Source organism: Ambystoma mexicanum, chromosome 5p, assembly GCF_040938575.1.
Source record: "Ambystoma mexicanum isolate Mex_15411 chromosome 5p, UKY_AmexF1_1, whole genome shotgun sequence".
Lineage (NCBI taxonomy): Eukaryota > Metazoa > Chordata > Amphibia > Caudata > Ambystomatidae > Ambystoma > Ambystoma mexicanum.
This window is the reverse complement of record NC_090930.1, coordinates 1,017,646,946-1,017,670,604: the sequence shown is the minus strand read 5'-3', so window position 1 is coordinate 1,017,670,604 and position 23,659 is coordinate 1,017,646,946. Positions and strand designations below refer to the sequence as shown.

The window sequence follows — 23,659 nt, the reverse complement described above, 5'->3', positions numbered from 1 at the left end:
TCTGGAGAAGAAAAGTAGCAGCTAGAGGGTGGAGATACTTAAAACACACGTGCAGAGGAGAGTAAAACCAGGTAACCCCTTATTCATAGGGAATTGGCAGGTTCCAGCAGACAAAAGAACTGGTACATGGAAGCAATTAATGGCGAGCAGTGTCAGTGCAGCATCACTGAGGGGAAGGAAGCATATGTAGACCCTACCAAGTGCGGCTGTCCCCTGGGACATGCAGGGATGAGAACAGAGGCCTAACCAACAGCCCCCTCTGGCTAAAAGCCCTGGGATCTGTCATGACTCCTCAAGAACCTTGGCAACTGCCTCAATGATCTGGACTACACCTTAAGACCGTGCCAGCACTGCAGTGTCAATCCATGGAAGATCCCAGAGCAACCAGACCCACTGAAGCAGGTTGGGAATCACTGGAAACCCTCAACCCAAAGACAAAGATCATGGTTCTTCCATGGAAGTCGGACAAGCCTCTGATGTGAACCCACCAGAGACATTTGTAACATTTTTGCTTTATGCATACTGATCTGCCCAGAAGTGATATATTCCCTTCTGGGATCAAATGCATTCTTGTTTTGGTAAAGTCTTACCGAGTGTTAGCCTATGTTTTGTGACCCACCCATGATCATCCTGTGACACATGGTTTGGAAGGAACCGTATGATAAATTAGTAGGAGTCAAATGATTAGTATGTCAAATAAATAGGATAATGTCAAGAAAATATACAATGGAAAATGTTACACCTAGGGTTATATAAAAAGTCCAATTCTTTTCAAAATAATGATAAATGTTCTTCTTATTGAGTTGTTTGTATAAAGTACTTGGAAAGTAGGATTCTTTGCAGACAATTGTGTTAAAATAATGCAGGAAAAGTTACAAAATGCCCTAAGCATAATAGAGCATTGCTTTAAAAGTATCCTTGACAAAAACACAGGCTATAGTATTTAGTTGGAGGAAAACAGAAGAAAGCTTAGAAACAGTATTAGAAAATCAACAAACCAAGGAAGTAAATAATTAGGTATCCTGTTGGATTGAAAATGTTTCTGGAATTAGCAAGTGAAATTACTGTATTGTAAAATGTAAACTTATAATTCATTTGATGAATGCCATATCAGGTTCAAATTGGTGTGTGGGTATAAGTAGCGTATGTATGTTGTGAAAAGGTACTATCAGAAGTGGAAGATGAGGGTAATTCAAAGTACAGTATTAAGGGTTTCAAGTGGGGACAATGAGGTCAACACCAAGTCGATCTTTTCAAGTATTATTGGGAGAAATCCTTATGCTAAACCTTAGATATTGGAGCAAATGTCCTTCATTAAGAGGTGAGCATACTGCACAAGAAAGTACATTAGAAAAATGGACAGCAAAAGGTGGAACTTTTAGACAGCACAACCTGGACAAAGCAAAACCATCCTGCTCACTGTCTCAGGGAGCACTCTTCTAGCGCCTGACATTCTTGTCTGCAGATTTGAAGACCGCACTGTTTTTTGGTAATATTGTGAGTCTGGGTTCGGTTCGGGATTTACTTGCACCACTGTGGGTGGAACATTTCCTATGGTATACCTTTGTTTTTTTTATTGCTTCTCGTCATATAGTTCTTCTCACACACAGAGGTACTGATTTTGTATTAGTGCAGGTTCGTCTCCCTTATGCCAGGGTGGGGCCTTGACAATTTCCTATGCAGTCCCACATGTTTTCTTGCCTCATCCCATCCGTTCAAGGTTATACTGCTGGGGTGCCCGTAATGAATGGAAGGTCTTGGCCGTCATTTGACTTGCTATGCCAGCTATTCTGCCTATTGCAGAGCAATGCCTGCATGGGGTTAACATCAAATTAGCCCTCTATAGACTTGACTAAAGTCAGGGGTTCCACAGCAATTCTCCAATGGGATAAACATCATTTTATTGTCAGCAATTTGATTCATCCCAGGATGCTACCTCAGCTGATTGTTGGTTGAACTTCTGGGAAGAATGAAATTGGGATGAATCAAATTGTTCTTCTTCCACTTCCGTTTCCTCTGCACACTAATATCTGAGTACCCGGTGGGCGGCACAATATGCCACCCTCCAGACAACCAAGGCACCCTGAGACTATTCGGGTGTTGATTGTGCACAGTATAAAAGTCTGGTAACATAACATATACCAAGAGTGCAAAATAGAGATACAAACTGGTTTCCATTACGGCAATTCCAGGGACCATTTACCTGTAAACAATTATCAGAAGAAATTACAAAAAAGGGAGATAATGGAGAAAGCATAACTAAAGCATATGTGAGAGAAAAAAGGAGAGGTCCTACAGAATTCTACTTCTGGATCAAAATGTTCTTGCAATGGGTCATGTAGCATTAGCATGGAGCCTTGCGATATTAATATTCCTTTATCTATCTAGTACGATATTTTGTTCTACTGGATGTAAAGCACATGTGCATGTTAAAATAAATGACAATAATGTACTTTTGTTTTTCACTTTTCTATTTGTTTTCCTCTGACAGATTACAACAGCAGTGACCTTAAAACATCATGTCGGAGGCATGAGCTTTATGTCAGCTTTCAAGAGTTGGGATGGCAGGTGAGCCAGAGTTCAATTGCAGCGACTAATGCATTTAGGAATCAAGTCAAAGATTAAAGTTCAACAAATGTAAGCATTAAGAGTCCCCACCTCCCTTCCAAGAATTGGCACAGGTGGAGACTTCCTTATACACAGATTGTCTTTGCTTCATGTTGCCCCCACAATCGGAGACCAATCGACTTTTGCCTTACTTGCCCAGATGTCTGACCTCTAACAAAATGATAAAACAGATTTCGCATTACACTTTCATGTCTATCAGAGGTATAAGACTTGGGCATTCTTGCTTTTGGACAAACTTAGGGCCTGATTCACATAAGCGTTTTATAATGGTGTAATTCCATAGGAAATCGCTCTGTGAATCGGGCCCTTAATCTTTCCTTGTTAGTGACCATGATCTGCATTTTCGGCACCAAAAAGGCTGATTGCTGTTGAGAAAGACAACTAGATAGTTAAAGGGTGTGCACTCGTTATAACACAAATGTTATGTGCAATGCACTTATAATGAAAAACATAATTAAAATGTATGTGGGGGTGGGTAAAGGGTTCATTCTTGTGAGGAAAGGGTTGAGGTGGGTCTTTAGATGTGGGAAACGGGGGTTTGGAGGGCACCGCCCCCCAAAAAAAGAAAAAAAAATCGTTATGATTTGTCGTTATAAAATTTTCGTTATATGTGCATTCGTTATAAAATTAGTCATTCATAAAGACATGTAACCGCTTAAAGAGGTCAATTTGGACAATCCCGACACCCATGATACATCAATGTAACATGTGGGTGCCAGAAAATACCTCTGTTGCTTATTTAACTTACTGGATTAATTGTTTGCTGCTGAAAAATCAGTGAAACTGCAGAACATGCGGGAGACCATGTTTACTCTACACACTTCTACTCCAGTGGGAGAAGAAACGAAGCAGGTATGATGGTGGAACACCCTTTAACAAATCCCGCCTGTCATGCAGGGTGGATATTCAGTTTGATAGACTTTGGAACAGATCTTCCCACCTGAGTCTAGAGGTGCGACCATCCTATCACTAGAGGTAAGATGTTTGTCATAGTTTCTTATATACATGGATGGTAATGCTGCCCATCCTGTATTAATACACATCAAAGGTATCCACTAGATGCATTAAATCAGACTCAAGCACAGGTATCCCCCACAATCATTGACATGTAGGCAGTGTTGAGGACGGTGTAGACTTGTGGGAGCGCTGTGACTTTTGGAAGAGCTTAGTGCAGCCTGCACCTCTGACATTCGACACAATTCTTCATTCATTCCACTCACCACCAACACTGTTCTTAGTTATGAATAATGCATACATTCCAAAATGACCTCTGTGCAGGAGCTCACCTTTTTAAACATTCCTCACCCCTGCCATCACAAGCCTCTCTTCTTCGATGTTTGGAGGCTCCGAAGACGTGTGGAGGTCTGTCTTGTGCCCCATGCACAATTAGAGAAATCTATCAGATGTCTCCTGCTGCCATTCACCACCTCATGTGTTTGTTTGACCTTCTCTCTTCCTCAGTAGCCTGCCTCTCCTCCTTACATGAATAGTCATGTCTAGAACAATGATGCCAATAGTTCAAGGTTTTGATTAGTGCTAATGTTCATAAAGCATTCTTTAGGGTCACAGCCAAATGTAATCCTTGTTTGATTCAGGATTAAAAGTAAAATAAGGGTTAGGTCTTCCAATTGAAAATGAATTGACACAAGGAGTAGCATTGTCAGTGACCACTGTATGTCTGAACAGAGGCAAGATAAGATTCTGCCTTCTCAATGTCAGGCCTCCAGGGGAGGTGACCAGAGGAAGCGCAGGCATTTCCATCCTGTTGAGGTTAACAGAAGAACACACAGGTCACACCAGTAGAGGACAACTTGGGAAGAAACTGGCTACTGTCACGTAGGACAGCAGGATGGCATGGCCATAGGGTTTTATTTTTTAGGGTTTATTAGGGAATATGTGCAATATGGACAAACTAAAGGTTACCATGCAGCTACCCCAAAAACATAAAGTCAAGATAATAACTTTAACTGTCCAGATGGTTTTCTCCCGGGGAATGTTACCCCCACATGGGCAGGTTGCCAGACCCCTCAGTCAGTGGTATCAACATTCCATGCCCTGGTGTTCCCAGGAGTTTGCAGCACCTTCCCTCTTCCAGCATTGCAGGCTCATGGTGTTCCCAAACCATCTTCTTCCCTTGGTCCATTTGTGTTTTTTGGGGGTCCCTTAATCCAGATAAATGTTGCTCCCAGTATTCTTCAGCATGGGGGTAATTGGTTGTGATTGACAGGAAGATATAGAGGGTGGTCCCCTCCAAGCAGCATTTCTGGAGCACAGTGTGTTTCCCCTTCCCCTCTCTAAGCTGACCATACTCTCCCTGCCAGGTCTTCTTCCTCCACCTGCCATCTAGGCCTGCACAAAGCCGATCTTACCCACCAGACACTCCTATTCTGGATTGCTAGGCCTTGGTCTCTTTCCCTTTCACTCTCTCGAACCTCCTTGCTACCTCCTTACTTCCTCTGTGTCACTCCCCTCTGCTGTTACCACAGCTTCAGCATCACTTACAAGCTCTAATTTCCACCCCTCACCCTTCCTCAGGAAGTCTTTCTCCTCCGCAAGGTCCTGCCCTCCTTCTGGTCTGAGCACCTCCACTAATCCGATCTCCTTATCTGTTGTTCTTGTATCCTCTGTGCACCTCTCCCCTCCATCACTTGTACTTGCCAACCTTTGGCTCCAGGTCTTATTCCCGCCTTGATTATCACCACATATTCCATCTTCGCTCCTGCTGTTATCACCTCTTTCCTCAAGCCTTCTTCAGTAAATTAGTTTGGCAGCAATTTCAGTGGCTGAGTAATGGATTCAAATAGAATGATCACCAAACTTGTAAGAAAGCCCATTGATGGTCACAGAATAAGCCATCCAACAAACTATGATTAATAATATCTGTTAACAACAACTTTAATAAGAACAACGCTATAGTCTCGGCAAAGGATACACAGAACACAGCAGCGCAGTTCACCCTTGCACCCAATGTGTGGAAAAGAAATGAAAAAGAGGGGTGGAATTAAAAGCAAGACAAAAAAGGCAAAGGCAAGATACGGAAATATTCAGGAAGTCTTGAAGTTGAGGCAGGCCGGGGGGAAGTAAGTGTAGTTCTCTAAGGGTGGTGGTGATCTGGTCGAATTTCTTCAAGCTTGTGGTGAGACAGGCAACAGAAGGTGGAGGGCTTTGGAGGGCAGGGGACAGATTGGCCGCTCGGAAATCTACAAATAGTGTTTCCATTATCCAGGTGCCAGAGGACCAGCAATTGAACAGCAGTTATGAAATCTGAGGTGGGCTTTGTGAAAGAACAGAAGAAGGACACAGACACTCTGAGGAAATGTTGACTATATGTTTACTAACAAAAAAGAAAGAAAGCCTACCTTTCCCTATCACTGTGGGATGTTCTCTACCTAAATTACTAACTAAGGTGCTCTTCAGTTGTGAACCAGTGTCCAAAAGAATACGTCTGCTGTATAAAAAAACGAACCTTATTCACCCTATCACTATTATAACTAAGTCCAGGAGAATGACTCCCTTCTCCCGGTGGCTGTGTGTTTGCACTAATGTTCTCTTATGTTAAAGTTCTAGTTATTATACAATCCATAAATAGTATCGTGTTATCCTCTTGAATAACTCTTGTAACTCCCTTAAGTTATTGGTAGTCTTTCTCTCCTTTTCTATGGTGTTTTTCCTTGCTCTTGTAGGTCTCCTTTTCCCTTTTTTAGAAGACTCTAAATGTTCTTGTATAAGATGTATCCTAGGAACCCCTCAGGTCTTTACTACACAGGAGTCTCCCTCTGTTATGTTCAGTTTCCCCTTTTCCCAGGGTAGTAATACTCCAATTCTACTCCTCTCACTCTCTGTGATCTCAGTGCTTCTTTTCATCACATTAACACAGTTGGAAGTTATTAGCTTGCTTTCCACTCTTTATTTATAGATACTGGGATAGTTTCTCTGAGGCTATAACGATTCCCTTTTGGCTTCCCGGCATTTCTGTTCTCCCTATTACATTCTGTGTTGTAGGTGAACATCTCCGATGCGGCGGTGCCTGCAGGTACTGCAAATCATCTTCTTCCTTCCGTTTAATTCTCGGTTTGCTTTCCGCAACGTCCGCTTTGTATACATTCCTGTGTCCTTCTCTGCTTTTCAATACCACTAGGGGTAATTGATTTGGGAATTGTTTCCTCCTTATGGTGGTTTTAGAGTCGTTAGGGGGCAGCCTGCCCACCACGATTCCTCCGTAGTCACACCACCACCAAGCTCTCCACTACAGCCTTCCTGGCTTTCTACTCCTCGCACCCGCTGGGCTTTCAGCGTTTCCTGCTTCGGTTCAGAGCTGTCATGAGCATGCAGACTCCTTGCTCCAAATCAGCTCCGCCTCGATAAGGAATTCTACGCACAGGCGCTTCCCCTGTCTGTCTCTGCCTTCCGCTCTCTCTCTGGCGTGTCATCCCTTTTCAACAAACTCAGCACAGCCCATTGGATACTAATTTAAAGGGACAGTTTCATCTTCTCCTTGGTAACGCTACACAATGACTTTTTATTCATTGCAGTCATGGAACTTATACTCCTTGGGCCCGATTTATGGAATATTTGCCCGGTTCAAAGTGAATTTGCACTGCTGACACAAACCTTGATTCATGGAACTGTGCAAAGTGTATTTTTGCCCTGCAAAGTCTGGGCAAAGTCAGCACATAGACATTTTTGCATTACAAAATGACTTTGCCCGAAACTTTGCACTGCAACAATACACTTTGCACGGTTCCATGAATCAGGGAAGTGCGAAAGTTCTTACTTGGCAATTTGAATATTCAAGGATAGTTCACTATCAGTGGTGAACCGGAGAGATGTAGCATGGGGTGAATCTATTGATTTCAATCCCATCAGCTAGTTTTGGTTTGGAGCAAATTTGTGATGGAGCTATTAAATAGAATGAACTTCGTCTATGTGGCGTTCAGTTTGGGGCAGGGACATAGCATCTAGGCCTGTATATGGTTGGTTGTGTTTTAGTAAGTGGATGCCATTGACACAGTTGACCTTTAGGTAATATTGAGTATTGCAAACTGGTGGATCTTGATGGGTTGGGGACGGGGCGTTCACCCAGTGGTTCAATCTAAAGTTTAACTATGATAGGCAATAGGATGGATCTTGGCAGATCCAGAGGGTATAGGAAAGCATTGACATCTGTTGATGCCCATTTGTTTGGGCTATTGTCTATCCTCAAGGTATGGAACAGTCCCTGATTAAGCAAATTGTGTTTTATCATGACTCAGAATGCCAGTCTGCTTGTAATATATGTATATTTGATTTTTTTTATTTTATTTTATTTATAAAGCGCAGAAAAGCAGGACCAGGGGCAACCGGGAACATACTCTTAAACATGTTACAATAAAACAGTAGTTACACAGTAAGTTACAGAATATACAGCATATATACATAAGCCGAGGGGTACCATTAACAGAATATAATACAAGTACAGAGCACACAGAGATGTATATACATGTCCTGTACCACACAGGGAGACTGGACTGAGTAAGGGTATCGTGGATCTTGGGAGAACAGCCATGTTTTAGCATTGTTCTTGAAGGAGTGGAACGATGGTTCAGTTCTAATAGGTGTGGGCAGAGTGTTCCAAAGTTTGGAAGCTAGGACAGGGAAACTCAACCCACCAGCTTTTTGGAGCTTACATCTCGGCACGATGAGGCTGTGAGTTTGGGCTGCTCTAGTGGGTCGAGTGGATGTGTGCACTGTGAAGCGAGCGGACAGGTAAGGTGGGGCGTCGTTGCTCAGACATTTGTGAGTCAGGGCTAGGGTTTTCAGGGCAATTCTTTGTTTTACCGGGAGCCAACGTAAGTCCGATCTGATGGAGGAGATATGGGAACGTCTCGGGATGTTTAAGGCTGCCCTTAAGGCATTGTTTTGTACAGTTTGCAATTTATTAAGATTAGACTGACTAGTCCCAAGGTAGAGAGCACTGCAGTAGTCAATTTTGGCCATGACAAGTGTTCTGGCGAGGGTGATGTAGTTGGTAGAGTTTAGGAAGGGTCTGCAGGCGGTGATAAGTTTGCAAGTATAAGCCGAAGCTGACCTAACTGCATTAGTTTGTCTGGTCAGGGAGAGCGTGGAGTCGAGATAGACGCCTAGAGCCTTGGTGTCTTTGGAGACTTTAATATCGTTGCCGTCAATAATGAAGGACTTGTAAGTTTGGTCTAATTTGTTGAGCCGATGATTTGATCCTAGAAGTAGGAGCTCGGTCTTATCATCGTTAAGGCAAAGTTTGTGATGTGCCATACAGGCCTGGATGACCAAGTAAACATCGTTAAGGGCTTTGGTGTCAGCTGTGTAGTCTCCCGTGATGGGGATGGGTATCTGGGTGTCATCCACGTAGTTGGTGTAGGAGACACCCAGATAGTCAAGCACATCGAAGAGGGGCTTGGTGAATATGTTATACAAAGTAGGGGATACACACGAGCCTTGAGGAACGCCACAATGAATGGGGGAGGGGTCCGCTGAGGCCATGTGTGAGAAGACCCAGATAGATCTGTTGCTCAGGAATGAATGGATCCAGGCTTGGCAGAGTCAGAGAAGTGGGCTGCAGATTTGAGATGCTGGCAGAGTATTTGGTGGTTGACCAAATCAAAAGCCGCGGAGAGGTCAAGGAGGAGGAGAAGAGCTAACTTCCCTTTGTCCTTTAGTGACTCCATCTGAGTTTTCAGGTCAATCAGAGCTGATTCCGTGCCATGTTTAGGGCGGAACCCTGATTGTCTTAAACCCAGAAGATTGTTTAGTTCGAGGTAATCCTGAATCTGCAGGTTGGCTGCACGGTCCAGGATCTTGAGCAGGAATGGGACTGTAGTGATTGGTCTGAAGCTAGTTGGGATATTAGGGTCAAGGAAGGGTTTTTTGAGGAGTGGGATAACCCATGCATCCTTTAGGTTGTCAGGGACAATACCGTCTTGAAAGAAGCATTTATGAATGCTGTGATGAACAAGGCTAACTCATGAGATGCTTCCTTGATAATAGGTGCTGGGCAAGGGTCACCTTGCCAATTGGATGGTTTTAAATTGTTTATGATGCCTTCTACTTCGAGAGTAGTGAGCGGGGAGAAGGAGAAAGGTTTATGAGAAGGGTTGGCTAGGTGTGTATTGAGTGTGAGTGTGGTCAGTGGTTGGTCAAGCTGTAGGGAATTCTGTTTGTCTCTGATTTTGGATTGGAGGGTGGCAATTTTACCCAAGAGTGCTGACTGAATGTTGGAGCACCAAGTGCTGTCTTTGGTACAAGAGTCAGGGGGGGCTGCTGGTGTCTCAAGTTCCTTAAGAATATTAAAGAGTTCCTTGGTGTTAGACTGGGCTGATATAATGCAGTTATTGTAAGAATCAGCTTCTTTATAGTTAAGGGTGGCTATCAGAAGACTGTGCTTGTGGGCGTCAGAGTGGTGATTTCTCCAGCAGTACGTTTCTCTTTACGTAACACTCTAAACTGGGGGGGTGAACCATGAGTTAAGGTGTGCTCGTTGTTTGGGTTTCCTCAGTTTGAGCGGGGCAATGGAGTTGATGGCTGCAAGCACTGACTGGTTGTACATGTCGGCCAGGGTGGTGGGGTCTGAGCAAGTGTCAGGAGCATTATTTAATGTGGGAAGGATGAGGGGGAGTAGTTTTTCAGTCGTAATGTTCTTTTTATTTCTGGTGAGGGTGGCTGGGGCGACCAGAGGCATGGGTGGTGAAGCTGCTTCGATACTGAAAGTGATGACGTGGTGGTCAGACCAGATGCACGGGGCATTGGATAGTACGCAAATATTGCAATTGGTGTCACTAAGCTAGTGAAGGGACCGCCCTTTAATGTGGGTAGGTTCCTGTATGTGGTGTAAGAAGCCTAAATCTGTTAAGGTATTAGCGAGGTCGAGGGCCGCAGGGTCATTGGGGTCTTGGTGTCCTAGATTAAGGTCACCAAGAATGATGGTTTGAGAGTTAGATTTTGCATTGTTGAGTACTAAGGTAGAGATGTCATCCACAAAGGAAGTGGGTGGACCAGGGGGTCTGTATATTAGGTGGATGGTGACCGTTTGGTTGGCTGAGAGTCCGCGTTTGACAGAGAGTAACTCTGCGGATTCCAACTTAGTGCTTGGGATGGTTCTAAGTCCTAATGAGTTTCTAAAGATGAATGCAATTCCTCCACCTCTCAAGGTGCGATCACATCTGATAATGGAGTAATCGGTGGGGATGGCCAGAGAAAGTGCCGGGCCAGATGCCGCGTGCAGCCAGGTCTCAGAGATGGCGATGAAGTCGAGTTCCTGAGTCTTGATAAGATCAGATATTTTATTACTGTCCTGATTTCAATGTTTAAATGTTCTTGGTCATCCGACCTATGAAGCGATGAAGCGCGTGTCAGTTGAGGCTTTTGCTGCCACCTTCTCGCCCCCTCCTCTCCCTTCGGCTGACTCCCACCCTGACACAGCCCTCTCCACTCTCCACTCTGCTATATCTGATACTCTTGATATCCTTGCCCCTGTCATGAGAATCCGCCTGAAGCCCAAAGCCAAATGCAACTCCTGGTATGACTCGAATCTCGTCACCCTTAAACGCAAGTGCAGGGTGGCAGAGAGGAAATGGCGTGCCTCATGTGCATCCTCTGACAAACTGGCCTGTCGCCTGCTCCAAAGGCAATACCGTCTCTCCGTTCTCTCCAAGAAGAGAGCCCTCATCCAAGCCTGCATCTCTGCGGCATCTAACAACTCGGCCGAACTCTTTAAAATCTGCAAGGAACTGGCCAAGCCTACTGCAGTCTCTACCTCTCCTGTCCCCTCCCAGGCCCTCTGCACAGCACTGGCCTCTCACTTCATTTCAAAAACTCAGGACATCCTTTCCTCACTCTCCTCCTATCACCTCCCCCCTCTATTCCCTGCTCTCCCTCTGGCCCTTCTGCAGCCACCCCTCCTCTCCCCTTCTCTGCCTTTCCCCTTTTTTCTGCTGACGAGGTTTCGAGACAAGTCCGATCTATGAAAGTCTTGTCAAAACAGGTCCACCCCTGTTCCTCCAAAACTATCAAAGACCACATCGACTCCTTGGCCCCTGCCCTTGCTGACTTCTGCAACCACTCTTTCGCCTCTAGAGTCTTCCCATCCCCTCTCAAGCACTCCCTTGTGCACCCCCTTCTTAAGGAGCCCTTTTCCGACCCCTCCTGCCCAGCTAACTACTGCCCAATCTCTATCAGTCCCTTCCTGGGCAAGTTCCTGGAGAAACTGGCCATCTCCCAGCTTAATCTCCATGCTGAATCTGTTGGCAGTCTTCATGACCATCAATCTGGCTTCAGAGCTGCCAGAAGCACGGAAACTGCTCTCCTGAACATCCGTGAGGACCTGCTCTTGAACCTTGATTCTAACATTCCTTGTGTTCTCATTTTGCTTGATCTCTCTTCTGCCTTTGATACTGTCAACCATACCATCCTGCTCAACCGTCTCCGTGATAACCTGGGTATCACTGGTCAGGCTCTGGCGTGGCTGACCTCTTTCCTCTCCAATCGACCCTCCCAGGTCCAACTGGGGTCTTTCCTTTCTGACATCTTTTTCTCTACCTGTGGTGTCCCCCAGGGTTCTAACCTCTCCCCCTGGCTCTTCAACCAGTATCTGGCACTTCTCACCCACCGCATCGCCGCTCTCTGCCCCTACTTTCAGTGCTATTCGGATGATACCCAGCTCATTTTCAGGCTACCCTCGGCCTCCTCTTCTCCTTCCCTCATCTCTGATTGTCTTTCTGCTATTCAGGACTAGTGTGCCGCCAATGACCTCTGCCTTAATGCCAGTAAGACTGAGATTCTATTCATCGGCACACCCACTCCCTCCTTCCCTGCAGCTCTCTGGCCGGCCTCTCTTGGCCCTCTTCCTGCTCCTACCTCTGAGTCATCTTCGACTCCACACTCTCCTTCTCTCCTCACATATCTGACGTCTCTACGAAGTCACACTACCAGCTACACCTCCTCAGAGGTATCCTTCCTTTCCTCTCCTTCCCCCAGAAGCTCACTGTCTCTACAGCCCTGGTTCTCTCGAAGCTGGACTACTGTAACAGTCTCTATCTAAATCTGCCTGCCTCTACTCTCCGCCCTTTGCAACTCATCCAGAACAGGACTGCGAGACTTGTCCTTGGCCTCAAGCCCAGGGACCGTATCTCTCCAGGACTGAAATCACTACACTGGCTCCCAGGAACTGCGAGGATCAAGTTCAAAACCCTCTGCATTGTCCACGAGGCCTTCTGGGGCCTTGGGCCAAAATACCTTCAACTCTCTCTTCCTAAATATCTTCCTTCTCGAGCTCTTCGCTCATCTGCCTCCAACTCCCTCAGGGTCAGCCGCTTCTCCAAACAACGAGTTGGTGGCAGATCTCTCTCTGCTGCAGGGGCCTCCCTCTGGAACAGCCTTCCTGCCTCCCTGAAACTTGAGGAGAACCATCTCCGGTTCCGGAAGCACCTCAAAACCTTCCTCTTCGCCTCCACTTTCTCTCCCCCTCTCCCCTGCTAAAGTTACTGAAACTGCACTGAATCTGCAACTGGGCCACTCGCCGTTCTCGGTCCTTGGCCCAGCCACTCTCCCCTGCACTGCCTCCCTGGCACCCCCTGCACTACGGGACTGTGTCTGTATCCCACTGCCCCCCCTTCCCAGCACTTATCTGCACTTACTCGCACTGCCACTAGTTGGCCCTTGTTATTTCCTGTATGCTATTGACCCTGTAATGCACTTTCCCCTCTCCCTTTCCCCTCTACCCTTGCACTTGCGCAATATGAATGACACCTGGCCTAGTAGGATCGTTGTCTGTCTCCCTTTGTTTCCCCCCCTTGCCTCGTCGCGCCTTGAAACACTTGTGTATAGGCGCGTTACAAATGCCATATCATATCATATCATAAATATGTCTTTGATGCAAAGTGATTTATGCTTCTGGCATTTAAACGGTTGTGATTTGCAAAACATTTATAATGAATCTTTCAAAAAATAACAATGCGATGCTGTGTGCAAGTAGCAGTTTTTAGAATGAATTAATATGAAAAAAGGAGTATTTCATGAAATGCTGGATCCGGTGTTTGCGGGTGGCTTAGCTCTTCATAGCAGAAGTATGCTTCTCCCCTCATTGCTTTATTTTACTAATTTTGCTAATATTTTTGCACAGGTCAGTGGGTGGATTTTTAAAATCTTTTCCCCCCACGTATGCAGGTATTTTTCGCGACCTGGAGGCTTTTCGTTGCATAGAACTTTTATATACGATGTTCCACCTGGAATTTCACAGTGTAACTTTTCAACATATATATTTTAACCAGGTGCACACAGCTTCAAATGTTTAATGGAAGGACAGTAACCAGGGCATTATGTTAAACAGGTATTTACATTATTTTGAGTTTCTTGATGCATGACATCAAGGCAACACTGATCCATGCTTCAGAAAAAGCTATTCTTATGTTCTGGGGAATTTTCCTGGCCAGCTCGGGCTGTAGACACTTTAATAGGTGAATCTGGGGTTAGCAACCATCACTGCCCTCCTCTGGAAACAAGAGGTCGGTGGATGTATCAATATTGTGCTTGGCAAAGCATATTTCATTACTTATCAGCACAGGATGCATGCATCCCTGCGTGTGTGCTCTGGTGTAGAGGACACGTTGCTCTTGTCATCACACCTTTTAGCGGGGTCACACACTGGCAGGAATTTGGCACATTAACCCTACTTGCTCTTCCACCATCTGTGCACTCTTCTCTTCCGATGATGGCTGATCTTTCGGGAACGCCATTCTAGTGCCAAAGCCGCCACTGATAAACGTCATGACTTTGGTTGCAGGATTAATTCCATGTCTCTTTACTAACATAAGCCAATAATTATGATAACCGTCCGGCCAACAATCGATTGACAGCAATTGATGCAATAGCAGAAAACTATGCTACAGGTTGCCAAGCTTACAATGAAATGTTTCATTTAAATTGGTTGATTCAAAGTGTATAATCTGAGTTAATTTACCATAATGACAGATTCAACAATTACAATTAGTCCATTATTGAAATTGTTCAATTTTAGCGTCATCAAATCTAAACTTGACTGTAGAGGACAGTTGTGCAGGAAACAAGGTCTGCGTTCTGTGCCTTTTGGTGAGACATTGGTGAGAGCTGACCCCATACACAGTTGACAGAAATGCAACTAAACTTATCAAATAATTCCTCACAAGTCAAAACCTGGTTGAATCTATGCGCAACTAATATCTTCTGAAACATTTTAAATGCTGATAGTACTCAGTTTAAACCATGTCTGTTTGAAATAAGTCCTTGTTTTCTTCCTTTAGTTTAGCACCTAGCAGCTCCATGGTTGGGATGCACTGCCAGGGACCATTAGTTTAAAGTATGTTTCCTTAAAGACAACAAACAAGTTTACAGCTTAAAATATTTAACCTCATCAGTGTTCCCAATGTTCCTTTTAATGGCACATGTGCGATAGTTCTCAACGTTTTTGGGTTTGAGGTGAACCTTGCATCTGCCACAGATACTTAATCATCCTTTTACTTGAGCTGTTCGCCAATGGTTATTGGATATTTAGTTATCAGCTGGCATCTGGCCTTTTGTGATAGGAAATGGCAGTCACACGTTACAATCATATTTCTAGGTCTGGCTTGTTATAATTACTGACAACTTGGAATGATTACACACTGGAGATGTCCAGACACGATTTTTTTAATTTGTGAAACACACCTGTCATTCTTTTCTAGTATTTAACAGTTTTTCTGGTCGCTTCTTGACACTTAGCTAATAGAATCTACGAAGTTATTGTTATGAGGCTTTCACAACACAAACTCAATATAACATAATGGTAGTACATCTATAGACGTGACACATCTGTTTTTATAACTAGTCTGTGAAGATTAAGGTGACACAACAAAGGTCATTGATTGAGTAACAGGCCTGTATGCCACCTTTGCCTAACTCATTTAGAATCCCCACTATAAGCATTCCAATGCCTCCTTTAAATTGAAACAAAACAAATGTTTCAGTTTGATTATAGATTTGCTTTCTGTAAACGCTTTGAGCTGGTCTGCTAATGCAGGGACACACACACAGATTTCTTAACATTCTGAGCAATAGTTTGACTCTGTGTGAAGCCTTTCAATCTAATGTAAAACATGGTACAACTACTTTAATCAATAGTTTATACATATACACAAATGGCATTAGCTGTTTTTTCTCGGGACGATAGCTCAGGGGCAACGTGTCCTGGCCTTGGAAAAAAGACGACCCAGAGCAACACAGGGATTGATCCCCTGGTCCGCACTTAGAAACCTCTGGGTGTTAAGCGCATTATAAATAACCAATTTAAATAAATAAAAATATCATAGCAATTTCATCATGTGTAGAAAAGTGAAAATTGCAACAGTAGCTGTTTAAATGGGCTAGATCTTTTTTACACTTCGGTACAGCATTTTCTATTGATAAACGTGGCACATGAATTTCGTTCTTTAGGTGAAACCATGTGGGTAAATATTATTTGCACCTGGGGAAAGGCGCTGAGCCAATCAGGTGGCTGGAACAACTGGAGAGAATATGCATTATTCGCCCCACTGTTCCGGCCACCCGAGGCCCTCCCCCAGGTGGTGCCATCTTTTTTTTTTGTTGGACATGTACAACAGGGAGGCTTTCTGCTCAGGCCTACATTGGCTCAGGCTGGCGGGCCGTTACTAGCCATGGCCGCCTCTCACAGCAGAGCTGAAAGCCATATTGTTGTACAGAAAATGGTTCTTACCTCCTGTTATAAATAGAAGGTAATATATTAATTTGGGAAACACCCTACACCTCAAATAATCAAAACATCATCTCAGCCCTTCGAACATTCCACTGGCTCCCAATTGAATGGAGGATTTCCCTCAAAAGTCTACGCATTGCCTGCTGTGCCTTCCATGGCAGCGCCCTCCTGTGCCTTCCATGGCAGGGCGCTGAATCCACCAAAAGGAAATTGATTCACTACCAACCATCAAACATGCTTTGATCCAGCAATGTGCTCCCAGTAACAGTGCCAAGCTACCTATAACTGGAGATGCCACAGAGAATATTCTGTAATAAAGTGACATCCTTAGAGTCTTTGTAGGTTCCTTCATGTTTATTACATCTTCTTAAGTTACAGCTTGATCGTTAAGTTACATAGAACATGACACTGGCACCCATCACCCATGTAGGGGCTCTCTAACTGCCCGGGTTTGGAAACCTCACCACAAACATTCTCTCATCCACACCATAACATCCCATATGACATCACAGGCTTCTGCATACAATTACAAGCACATCACAACACAGAGAATATTCCTTTTCCTTCCTCTCACTCAAATTTCGGAATTCAGTGGCCAGACATCTGAGGATGGGGGAGAACTGCCTGGTCCACAGAAAATAGCCTGGCAACAAATACTGGCTTGAGATGATCATCAACCATCTCATACCAAAAACAGTAGCATTGATTAGAGAGAAATCTGTCCATATAAAATTATATGAACATGCCAAGAATCTATACACAACTCATTAGACAAACACTATGGGAGATTGGACTCTATCAGGGTTGGTCTCCCCTTGACCTCTGAAAACAATAGGACTGTCATTCCAACAAACATGATGTGGGCAAGCACATAATTCCCCAGCCAAGAAATACAGAAGATTGGACACATTTGGGCTGTCCCCCCCCCCTTATCGGAACATCAAGATCCATCATAAATTGATACGATGATCCAGATGACCCAACACTCCAACAGCAAAGAACTAACGATCCTGAACCAAAGGCCTCCTCCCACCTAATTACCTGTCCACTGAATCATATCTTCATTTCTCTCCACCTTAAACTCGCACAAGGTGGCCTCCTTCTACCAGCATGCCACACTAACTGAGCAACTCCACAGCTCATTCGTTTAGTAGTATCACACCCCCATGCCAGCGGCTAGCAGCAGTGACTCCGACATATCAAACTGGGGCTCTCCCTTCTTCATTGTGAAATACACTCTCAAGGATCTCTTGGTCAGCACTCACCTAGAGTCACCCCAACACTTCGAAATCAGTTACTTCTGGCATGTAAGCATCAACACCACAGGATTTCCATCTGCTTCCCCCTCTTTTCCACCCATAATAATAATAATAATAATAATAATAATAATAATAATAATAATAATAATAATAATAATAATAAACTATCATCTTTATAGTGCTTTCACCAAATCACCTTAACATAGAACATTTTGCTATGCAGTTATTTTTACCCAACCAAAATTGGTACTGTTGAGCTGTCTTACTAACCATCCCTTCCCTGTTTTCTTGCATGGCCATGCGGAGCAATGCCACCAAAATGGGTGAAGAGTGCTCTTTGAGACCACCTCATCTTCTCTTCTAGGAAGGCAGCTTTTCTTCACCTCCCTGGTGGACGTCTTGGGATGGACTTCTTCCTCCACTTTTCGTCTTTGTTGAGTCTTTCAGCCACTGGAATTCCTCTCTTCGGAGAAGTCTTGGGACACCCCCTGCTTCTCAGGACTTTGTACTCCCTGCTCATTACGCCCCTTGAATGATCAGTTTCTCGCTGGATCACCTATAAGCCTGCTACCCAGTTACATGGGTGGTTTATGTCTACTCAATCTAAAGAGTTTCTGGACACGTCCCTATTTCTTTCTTTGTTTCTCTCCCTTGCTGACCTATTCCTCCCTCATTATTTCTCTCTATGTCTGCTGCCCACCCACCATCTTTTAACAATGAACCTGACTGCTGGTCTGTACCAGAATTTATCCTTGGATCAAAAACGTCCACTTAGGCTTTGCTTTTGAGCTGTTTCTACTCCATCTACATATTAAGCAAGAATCATTTTATAATGTCATCACTAGCTGTCGACCATCCACCAGTTGAGGTCTGAAACTGCTTCAGTGGCTTGCACCCATGGTGAAGGGTGGTGTCTGGGGCAGTTTTGATTGATTAAGCCTGTTAGGCCCTGTAAATTGGCAATGCAGGAAGTCCTGTGGCAGCTGGAAAAGAATGTATAGCAGAGCACTGTCTTTGGGAACAGGCATTTGATTTAAGGTAGATAGGAAAGACAAGATGGTGGATAGAAGGAATAGCTTTCTGTTTGGAGGCTGGGACAACTAAGGGAAGTAGGGGGAGGGCTTTTGTCATTAGTGTGGTGCTCATAAATAATTCCTTCTTAGAAAAACGGCTGGCATGAAACACAAAAACGGGCTTTGTGGGAGAAATGGAAATAAAGCTTCAGCCTCACTGCCATTTCAATGGTATATATGCCTCTGCCCAGGAGCGGAAGGATCAGAGTCAAATCTACTCCACCAACATAATACCACGTGATCTGCTGTTGAAGGGTGAACATGGCAGGGGAGGAAGGGAATAAATGGGGCACGGTTATCAGTGATCTCACACCATTCCCAAGGAAATCCTTTGCAGGGATGGTGGGGATCAATGCCTTCTTACCTACAGAGGGGAGTAACCTGACATTTCCGGGCGTGGTTTATAGTGAAAAGGTCGAAAAAAAGTCGAATGTCAAATCTCGAAAAAAAAATCTCGAAAAAAAATCACTTTTTTTTAATGACGTTTTTTATTCGAAATGGGGGGGTTCCCCCAAACCCCCCTTTTTTTTGTTTTTTTTTGTTTTACCCATTTCTTTTATTCCCGGACCCCAAAATAAATATATAATTAAAAAGAGGGAATTCGACTTTTTTTTCGAGATTTATTTTTCGAGATAATTGTCATTCGATTTTTTTTTTCGAGATTTTGACTGACCACCATTGCTTATACATGCATCGACGTCTCTCTGGTCTGGGTTGATGGAACTCCACAGTGTTTCCCTGCTTTTAGCTTTATGCGGGTTTTTTCTTGACATGTCCGATCTGCTTCATGGACAAATTGGAATGTTTATTTATATAATTATTTTTGATTGGCTGTGTTCAGTGGTCTCTTTCATGTGTTGTCTTTATATTTTGATTGGTCATTACTAAATTGCTTCATTGTAAACAGGCTTTTTATGTTAGTCTAGTGTACTTCTCTTCCAATTGTATTATTGAATGCTCTTGTGTAACTTTGTGAAAGGTTTACTTACAAACCAAACACAATAAAAATACCATTTTTAGAAAGTATGTTGCTAACTCCCCCAGGCTGTTTTATTTAGAACCTGTGCTGTGGGCCCATGGTGGTTCCAATTTCTGAAAGTATCTATAATTTCAGCTCCTCACATCTTGCACTGGGCCTTGTGGCTCCTCACTCAGTATTGTATGTCTCTGTTGCTGGTACATGGAGTGTCAATCATCCTTCTGGTCAGTGATTCATGTATGGAGTTGTTTGCTAGAGCTGAGTCCAGGCACTTATTTCTGAGCCCTGGCACGTATTGCTTCAGACTCAGTTCGATTAAGATGTGACGTTGGGCAACTTTATTATTTTAACTGTGAGTCGGTCGTAGTCACACAATATGCAACAACAGTGTGCACTTGTCCGAGTTTCAGCATCATGGGCTGACTCATTGTTATTCATGAACCTGGTAACTCAGGGGGGCTGTGCAGTGCTGAGTGTCCATTTTAATTTATAGCAGTTACAATGCTGGTCAGTCCTGCTAGCCATGCTCGCATAATGCTCCATTCGGCATGCATGATATAGGTGCAGCTCTGTTTAAGCAGCCAGCAGCACTGCCAAAGCAGGCTGGGCTGACAAAAACAGGATAGCCACCAGCCAGCAGCACCAACACAGGGTGAAGGTCAGGGAAAGGGTTGCTGCCAAAGAGGAGTGTCTGCCCTGAGTGCCAACCTATACAAGAAGATCTTGGTGCAATGTTTGACAGGCAGGTTCATTCAGGGGTGGACTGGGAGCCAAAAGAGGCCCTGGAGGAACATTTCAAAAGTGGCCACATATTACACATTTTCAGCAAGCCCAAACCTTTTCCTTTAGGAAACATTGGAAATAGCACAGAAAAGAGGCCCAGGATGCAGAGGCCTACTGGGAAATGTCCAGTGTTCCCTATAGGCCAGTCCACCCCTGGGTTCATTAGTTCAGAAACGATTTTGCCTGCTTTTGTCCATAGATTTGAAATAGGAGCAAAGTATGTTTGCTCTTTTTTTGATGGTCAGAATGGTCTACTTGCCTCCTACAGAATCAGAGCAAATTGCTGATTAAGATAATGGCCCTCATTACAATACTGGCGCTAAACCATGGCGCTATTAGCACCATGGTTGGTGCCAGGTATCGTAACGAGTCCGCCAATGTTCAATGGGGAATTACCGCCCCATTCCAAGGTTGGCCGGGGCGGTAATTCTCCATTGAACATTGGCCCTTCCCCATTCCCATTTTTGCCCCATAGTGCTCAATGGGACTGGAGAAGGCGCTAAGTACGTACCGCAAATTGCCGTACCGTACTTAGCACCAAGGTCCCTTTGAGGGTCCCTACTTTAACGGCTGGTCTAGACCAGCCGTTCAGGTCGGGTCCCGCAAAGGGACCTCGTAATAAGGCGCTAATGGGTTAACGGCGCTGCAGCCTTTTACGGCGCCGTTAACCCATTAGCGCCAGGGTCGTAATGAGGCACAATGTGTTTAAATATGCACTTAAATATGTATCTAATTTCAAAACACATCTAACATATGTTATTTTATGTTATGGTGATTGGTATCTGTAAATTGCACATCTGCCACAGTCACTGCATCCATCATCCACAATGAGCCAGTGAGAGTTGTAGCTTTAATTCTAAGTATGTTGACACTGTGGGGGGCAGCCATCAGCGATATGATATGATATGGCATTTATAACGCGCCTATACACAAGTGTTTCAAGGCGCGACGAGGCAAGGGGGGGGAAAGTGGGACAGACAACAATCCTACTAGGCCAGGTGTCATTCAGATCGCGCAAGTGCATGGGAAGGGCGGAAAGGAAAAGTGCGTGCTGGAAGGGAGAGGGAAAAGTGCAGTACATGGGAAAGTGGAATAAATAAGATAAATAACGGCCAGCTGGTGCCAAGTGCAAGGAAGTGCAGGCATAAGTGCTGGTAGGGGGGACTGAAAGGGTATAGAAAACAGTCCCCCGGTGCAGGGGTTCCAGAGGGGCAGTCCAGGTGGGCCTGGGCCAGAGAACAGAAAGGGTGGCCAGGTAACCAGTGCAGTTTCAGTAGGGAGTTCAGCAGGGGAGAGGGGGAGAGAAAGCAGAAGGAAAGAGGAAGGTTTTGAGGTGCTTCCGGAACCTGAGATGGTTCTCCTCGAGTTTCAAGGAGGCAGGAAGTCTGTTCCAGAGAAAGGCCCCTGCCGAAGAGAGTGATCTGCCACCAACTCGTTGCTTGAAGAAGCGACTGACCCTGAGGGAGTTGGAGGCAGATGAGCGAAGAGCTCGAGAAGGAAGATATTTAGGAAGAGAGAGTTGAAGGTATTGCGGCCCCAGACACCAGAAGGCCTTGTGTACATGCAATGGCAACAGTAGGAGGATTGCTGCCTGCCCCAATGTGTCACAGGTGTGCTAGAAAGGATTTGGGTACTGGGACTTATTCCTTTTTACAAATTAAGCACTTCTTCTGGTAACTAAACACATCTCTTCGGGTGCAATGGTTTCCCTGAAATAGACGGGTACACCCTGCATTTTTGTGGTATGGTGTAGACCTCAGGAAGATACAATAGATTATTGACCCCCTGATATCAGCACCTGCTTTTTAAGTCTTTTGGCTGAATCCTAACCAACTAACTGGCCCTACCACTTTATAAAACACCCAACTAAAAGAGAAAAGGCAGGCTTGCACAACAGCCTCGGTATGAGCTTCTGCCTGGCCCAGCTTGTGACTGACTTGTTCTCATTCTCAAAGTTCCTTTATAACACAATGTATATTCTTCACAATCTTTGTATCGTGTTCTTTAGATAAAATTATAATCATCTTCTGTATGGGTTTCACTCTGCCCTTGATAAAGAAAAACAGTCTCTGATTTTTAAATGTCCCAATCCGTCCAGGATTACTTGAACAAAACACTTCTTTCTTTCTCACCTTTGTGGCGTTGGGACTTCCCAAAGTCCTGTGGCTCTGTCGTAAACATCTTAGTTCACAAGTACACAGCTTTCTCTTAGGATGTCTGCCCACTTGGGTAATACAGCTCCCTATTGTTTCCTGCACTTTCTTTGTATCCATGCTGCAGAGCAATCACCTTTCCTTCTTTCTTTTTTTTTCTTTCTTTCCTTCTTTCTTTCTTTCTTTCTTTTTTCTTTCTTTTTCTTTTCTTTCTTTCTTCCTCTCGCTCTCGCCCTCTCTCTCTCTCAGTGCAAGACTTGTGTCTGTCCTTCTTTGATAACCTTGTTGGCTATTCCAGTCTCGATATCAATGTTCGTACCTCTTTCTCTTTGGTTCAGTGGGGCTGTGTGCCCATTAGCTTCTCTTAACCTTGTGTGCCTTTCACAGCTATTGCAGCCATGAATTACAATGTTCGTACTTTTTTCACTCAGGTTTAGTGAGGCTGTGTGCCTGTTACACTCACTTGAGTTCTCGTGTCTTTCGCGGAATTTCCAACTTTGAATTACAGTGTTCGTATTTCGTTCACTCAGGTTTATTGGGGATGTGTGCCTGTTACCTTCTCTTTAGTTCTTGTTCCTGAGCCGGTTTCGGTATTCGTGGAAATGAGCAGTCTTACGCCTTGCTTGCCTGCACATGTTGGCAACATCTGCCTCCTTGTCGGTACCTCTCTCGTCAGGAAAGGCACTTGGCGAGTGCAGCCCAGGATCTCGGGCTCCATTCCTCTCTCGGGTCTCTGTGTTGTTTGCTGGGTGCCAGGCCCACCACTGCCCCTCAGTGGTCACGCCACCTTAGAAGACAGTTCTCTTCCCATCGTCTCTTTCTCCTTGACCAGAGCCTCCTCCGCAATCAAGGTACCTGCTGTCCAGTCTCCAGCTAGCGGATCTTGGTTCCCTCATGCCACTGCTAACTCTGTGGCTCGATGTTGCTCTGCCCCTCCAGGATGTCAATGCTACAGAGGCTCGCCTCTGTGTAGCACTTGCTTTCTTCCCTCCATAGGAGTCTCTCACCTTATATACGTCATTGGAACACAAGGGATTGTGTCTGTCTTT

At 44.7% G+C, this 23,659-nt stretch overlaps 1 protein-coding gene across 1 annotated transcript in view; it reads left to right on the top strand.

Annotated features, from left to right (window-relative positions):
* The window catches only part of BMP6 (bone morphogenetic protein 6), a 561,752-nt gene that overhangs the window by 490,375 nt on the left and 47,718 nt on the right, over window positions 1–23,659 (top strand). Inside the window, exon 5 of the mRNA XM_069613493.1 lies at window positions 2,492–2,568. Coding sequence (XP_069469594.1) covers window positions 2,492–2,568 — 77 coding nt within the window. The remainder of the gene's footprint in view (window positions 1–2,491; window positions 2,569–23,659) is intronic.